Source organism: Oryza glaberrima, chromosome 2, assembly GCF_000147395.1.
Source record: "Oryza glaberrima chromosome 2, OglaRS2, whole genome shotgun sequence".
Classification (NCBI taxonomy): Eukaryota; Viridiplantae; Streptophyta; class Magnoliopsida; order Poales; family Poaceae; genus Oryza; species Oryza glaberrima.
The window spans coordinates 3651553-3657546 of record NC_068327.1 but is presented as its reverse complement, the minus strand read 5'-3'; the positions used below and the strand labels follow the sequence as shown (position 1 = coordinate 3657546).

The following is a 5994-nucleotide window of genomic DNA, read 5'->3' as shown; positions in this document are numbered from 1 at the left end:
AACATGTAGAACTGGCAAAGTTCGCTAGGGTCGCGTGAATAGTATCCCTGCAGACATATCGAACTTTCAAAGTTTGACTGGTCGTGGCTACAGTGCGCTACAGTGCTGCTACAATGTTTTTTTTATTTTTTAAAGTTTTTTAATCACCTGTCGAACTGCCACAGTTAAACTGCGGTTGTTCGATAGGCACACTGTCGAACCCCGGTTGTTCGACAAGCTGCTACTCTTGCGATTTCGTCTAACCGACCTATATTTTTATAATTTTCCATTAAAATCGTATTATTTCCAAAAAAAATCGCATGAGACATACTTACATGATGAAAAATTGGAAGCGACAATGAGATATGTTATGAAGTGCTTCCTCCATTCCAATTTGATCATTGTCTAAAATTTTTAAGGTCTTTTTAATCATCATCTAATCGTTTATTTGTATATGAGTAAATAACATCGCTGCATGCTTATTCATTTATGTGTATAGGAGTAAATGATATCGTTACATGTCTGCACGTTTGCGTACCTTGACCGATGAGATTTAATTTTAAGAAGGAAGGAGGTTTTGTTGCTTTAGTCTCGGCTCCATTTACAAATATGATATAAAACTGGGATGGATAGAGAGAATAACGAATGGGAACCATGGTCAATGAAAAGCAGTAATTATGAAGCTACTGGAACTATGCAATTGTATAGCCTTGCTTCCGACTTATGGCCACCAACACGTACGGCTCCTCTGGCACGGCTTCTCTGGCACACCTTCGGCTTCTCCTCGATCGCTGCTGCTGCTGATTTTATTGAAGGTGAATAGCCGGAAACTTTCCCTCTTGGTAACAGCCTACATAATTCTCTGCTGTTACTCTCAACAAGCCGCTGAATTGAATCAAAATTCTGCAGATTCTGGAGTTGAGGTAAATTGCCAATTGTCTGTTGAACATTTCTGGCATGAAACAAGCATGTTCAAAGTAAATATAGAATGGCATAGCATTGGACGCAATGAATCAGTCAGGTTGCCGACATATGGTTCACTCAACAGTTCCGCTTGCCCAGGTCGATACAGAGTAAATTTCACCGCCTGCTACAAACAATGTCATGGACATCAATGTCCATTCTTTTTTTGCTTTGTTTCCAAGTTTACATCTTATTCCAAGACAACAGAAAGAGACCGTCAAAATTGCAGCCTTTCCTAGCTAGATACTATCGGAGGAGGATTTTCAACAAATCAGTGCTTGGCGTTGACAAGAGCCATGTGGGCAATCAGATCCAACACACGGTTGCTGAAGCAAAGAATGGAACAGAATCATTAGGACAATAGAACAATTGGAAAAAAAGATGAAGAGTTAAGCCCCTTAATGGAAATATAGACACTCACCTGTAGCCCCACTCGTTGTCGTACCATGACACAAGCTTCATGAAGGAAGAGCTCAGTCCAATACCAGCCTTGGCATCAAAGATGCTTGACCTGATATGCAGAAAGGGGCAGTTATGTCAACCACCCCCTTTTGAGCACAACACAATTTACATCGGTACATCTAGAAGTACTTACCTTGCATCACCAACGAAGTCATTGGAAACCACATCCTCATCTGTGTAACCTAGAATACCTTTCAGTGCACCCTCTGATGCTGCCCTGAAACACACAGCTTATGAGTAAATCTGATAAAAGATTCACAATGTTACATACAGGCACATCACAGAATCTTCAGACGGTACAAGTGCATGACCGCAGTTTCTAGCACAGTCAAAAGACGTAACAAGGGATATGTTACTTTTGCAATTCATTTGTGAACACAAGTATTATTCTGTTCACGTTCAAATTATTGAAGGCTACTGTATACCAACTCAAGCATTTTAAGACTTAAAACAATTGACCAAACAGAAACAGCAGATAATGTGCATGGACAAATGATAGTCCTACATACTTGATGGCTGCTTTCACATCGTCATAGGATGCACTTTTTTCGATCCGGCAGGTCAAGTCGACAACAGACACATTTGGTGTTGGAACTCGGAAGGCCATACCAGTGAGCTTTCCATTTAGCTCAGGGAGGACTTTCCCAACAGCCTAATAAGGAATCAAAACAGTTAGCCAAAACAGAAATCTAGAAAAGCAAGGTAGATAAAAGGTTCATCGTACCTTGGCTGCACCAGTGGAGCTAGGAATTATGTTTTGAGCAGCACCACGCCCTCCTCTCCAATCTTTCATTGAAGGGCCATCGACAGTCTTCTGGGTGGCTGAATATAGGAAAGCAAGTCTGTTATGACTAATGAACAACATGATATGAGGAGACTGAAAAATTGGCAGTCTCCATCCTTGACAATGACAAAATTCATAAGGGAAAGAAAACCTGTTGTGGCATGAACAGTTGTCATGAGACCCTCAACAATGCCAAATTCCTCATGGACAACCTGCATACCCATGGAATATCAATTAGCTTCATTGGATGGACGAAAATATGAAAAATCACAAGAGCAAATTGTTTGTTATGATTAAAATGGGAAAATAGTAACAGGATTAGAAAATAGATAAGTTACCTTGGCAAGAGGAGCAAGACAGTTGGTAGTACAACTTGCGTTAGAAACAACATTCATTTTAGGATCATAGCTCTTCTCATTTACTCCAACGACAAACATTGGAGCATCTGCTGATGGAGCAGATATCACAACTTTCTTAGCACCGCCCTACAAACAAGGCATAAAAACATCACCATTTTATCCAATATAAAAGCTTGCCATTTCTCAGTTAGATGGCAATGTATAGAAATGGTGTACAAACCTTCAAATGTGCCGATGCCTTTTCAGTTGTTGTAAAAACACCTGAAGATTCAACAACATACTCAGCTCCAAAGTTACCCCAAGGAATATCTGCTGGATCTCTGGAAAAGAAGGGGGCAAATTCTTAGGTGCAAATGCAAGAACTAACAGAAATTAATGTAGTCACAGAAACATAATTGTGTATCGAGAGCAGGGGCACGGTGAAGAAAGGATTGTGAAGTACCCCAAATGTACAACGTACACAACAATACTGAGTTACTTTAGGAGCTAGGACTAAAAGGTACTCAATTATAAATCCGTATAGCATGTCCAGTCAATCACTCCATACTCCAGATATGGTTAGAGTCGTAAAGACACTTTACTTTTCTTTATTTCACAAGGCTGCACATTGTAATATATTCGACTATACAAGTAACCAGTGATACGACAAAAGACCAGATTATACGTTAGGCTACAATAATTATTTTTCCAGTGATCCAAAGAATTTTAGGTTGAATCCATGATGGCATGGGAACACAGTGATGCAATACCTCAATAATTGTGAGATCCAAATTTACTAGCAATGTTTCAAGAGGGTTTTTTTTTTACTAATAATCATCAAACACAATACTTAGATAACAAATAATTGTGACATTCTATGTAATCATGTACTAGTCCCTAAGTGGACTTGATATTACCTTTTGCTAGTGATTGTGACTTTCTTTCCATTGATCTCCAGGGTTGAATCATCCACAACCTTAATGGAGCCTTTAAATGGACCATGAGTGGAGTCATACTTGAACATGTAGGCCTGGAAAAAAGAAAGAGATTATCTACAGAAAGAAAAGGCACAACCAAATGTTGCATCCGCATGGAAGGATGGGTTGGTACTCCCACAGTGACAGGAATTATGTTGCATTAGGAGTAAAACATTGAAATGGACTATTATGGTCATTGAACCGAACACATAAGGTAGGGATGCAGTTTCGTGTGATTATATGGAAGAACCAAGAAACTGTGCCAATATATAACTAGTAAATTGAAATGTAGCACAATGGACTGCATAGCATATTTAAGTAACTTAAGGTGAATGCACATTAAGTAGGTTTTTCAATGATTTCAAATAAAATATTATCTGCATCAATCTTAATTTAGCTTAAGCTGAGAAAAGGCCAATCTTTTCGTCAAGGTTTATAACACTTACAAACCTAAAAGAACGTAACATGGCATCATATAAGCTAATGCAGTGTAGCAAATGCAAGCAAAACTTCATCCCCCCAAAATTGAAAATATAATGTTCATTGATTAAATGAAGCAACCAAGGTATGAAATATGGGAGGTAGGCAAATAATTTGAACTATTTTCTTACCATGTATTTAGCATCAATGAAAGGATCATTGACAGCAACAACTTCAATATCATCTCTACTGGTTGCAATACGCAGGACCAACCTCCCAATTCGCCCAAACCCTATGATACCAAAAAAATAAGACAAGCATTACAAACAAATAGCAATAAATTATTTCGCCTACTTTTGATGTATGGTACAATAAACTGTAAACTACTTCTGCCAACAAGCCATAGGTGATTCAGTTGCTGTAGCATATACCTAACTGAGCACTAAAAATTGCTTTTGGAAAACCTAAAGACATGGAACTCGAACTAACACATTCAGTTGCAATTGATATCATATATTTGCAAAAAAAGAAAAGAAAAAACGCATGCAAGACAAAATGCATTGGCCAGCACAGATTAATATATCCCATTAAAATTATAGCAATTTTTTTAATGGACTAGGTTCCTAGAATAAACAGATTAATATATCCCATTAAAATTAATGGACTAGGTTCCTAGAATAAACAGAAGCAACTCACCATTGATGCCAACCTTTGTCTTCTCGCCACTCGAATATTCTACAGACAGAAACAAAAAGGAATAATCAAATGCTGCTGCCTGCACAATTCTATTATTACATATTTGTTTGGGAAACCAGACACTTACGTGGGACGGCAGGGGGTGCCTGAGTAGCTATCGCTCTCAGCGGCTCAATGTTCCTAGCACTTGAGTTAAAAAAATTATTTAGATGCGTTAAAACATAATCAGATCAAAAAAGCGCTCTTACAACGAAGAGGAAGAAATAGGCATTAGAAGCAGGCAGTTACAATGAAGAGGAAGCTGCGATGGAGGTGAACTGAGCTGAGCCAGCGCTTCTCAAGCGTAACACCTGTTCCATAGCAGGCAAATCGCATCAACAGGAGGGACATCTTTCTACTACTAAAAAACTAAAAATCCAACAAACTAACTATGAGCAACACATAATTGAAGAGAGTGAATAGGATTAACATCTTAATTGAAGAGTGTGAATAGGATTTCTTTGACCAAGAATCAACTATGTTGATAACAGTACAGAACTTTTTGCTGATGACAATAAAGCGCCTGGGTACATGATTCTCCACTAGTATGTATAAAAGTAACCTCCATACTCCAGCACAGAAATGAACAGATTATAGTACGAAGCAACCAGGGAGAACGCACATAAACAAGAAACGAACCCCAGCATTTGCACCCCCCCCCCAACCCAAGGTTCCCAGATTCACGGAAACCAAGCTTAAGACGAAATCTAGGCGCAGTATCAGCAACACAACTAGTCACACAACGAACGAAGACGTCCCAACCCTCTGCCAATCGAACCCCGACGCGGAACAAACCGGAAAATTCCGGAGGGGGGGTGGGGAAGAAGGTGAGGGAGAGGGAGCACAGGAGGAATGGAAGGGAGGGCGATACCTTGGCGGGATCGGCGGCGGCGGCGGAGGCGCGGGATCCGGCGGCCGCGGCGGCGCGGAAGGGGGCGGAGAGCTGCTGCGCCATGGGGGGGGGGGCCTCCTCGCGCGCTAGGGTTTTGACCGCGCCGCGGAGAGAGAGAGAGAGAGAGAGAGAGAGAGAGAGAGCGAGAGCGAGAGCCTTTCGTTTCGCGGCGGAGGAGGAGGCGGCGGAGGGGGGGAAGGGGAAGGTGGCGGCGAGGCGAGCGACTCGTCTCGTCTCCTTTTTATAAAAGGAAAAGAAAAAAGAAAAGGGCAAAAAGTTGTACTGTAGAATACTCCCTATGTCCCATTTAAAAACGCAGCTATGAGTTTTCGTGTCTAACTTTAATAGTCTGTTATATTTAAAAAATCATTTAATATAAACATGAGTCACACTTAAAATAATATTTATATTTTATCATCTAATAACTATATAAAATTATTAGTT

General features: G+C 40.2%; 1 protein-coding gene across 1 annotated transcript; it reads right to left on the bottom strand.

The window, feature by feature from the left end:
* Positions 1-950: 950 nt before the first annotated feature.
* Positions 951-5765, bottom strand: LOC127763583 (glyceraldehyde-3-phosphate dehydrogenase GAPCP1, chloroplastic-like). Its single transcript, XM_052288330.1, has 14 exons — positions 5530-5765; positions 4908-4969; positions 4747-4805; positions 4620-4658; positions 4115-4215; positions 3444-3556; positions 2768-2867; positions 2527-2673; positions 2340-2400; positions 2129-2226; positions 1914-2056; positions 1538-1621; positions 1364-1453; positions 951-1268 (listed from the first exon to the last, which is right to left on the bottom strand). The coding sequence occupies exons 1-14, from the start codon at positions 5611-5613 to the stop codon at positions 1214-1216; spliced, it is 1236 nt and encodes a 411-aa protein (XP_052144290.1). The 5' UTR covers positions 5614-5765; the 3' UTR covers positions 951-1213.
* Between the last annotated feature and the right edge of the window lie 229 nt (positions 5766-5994).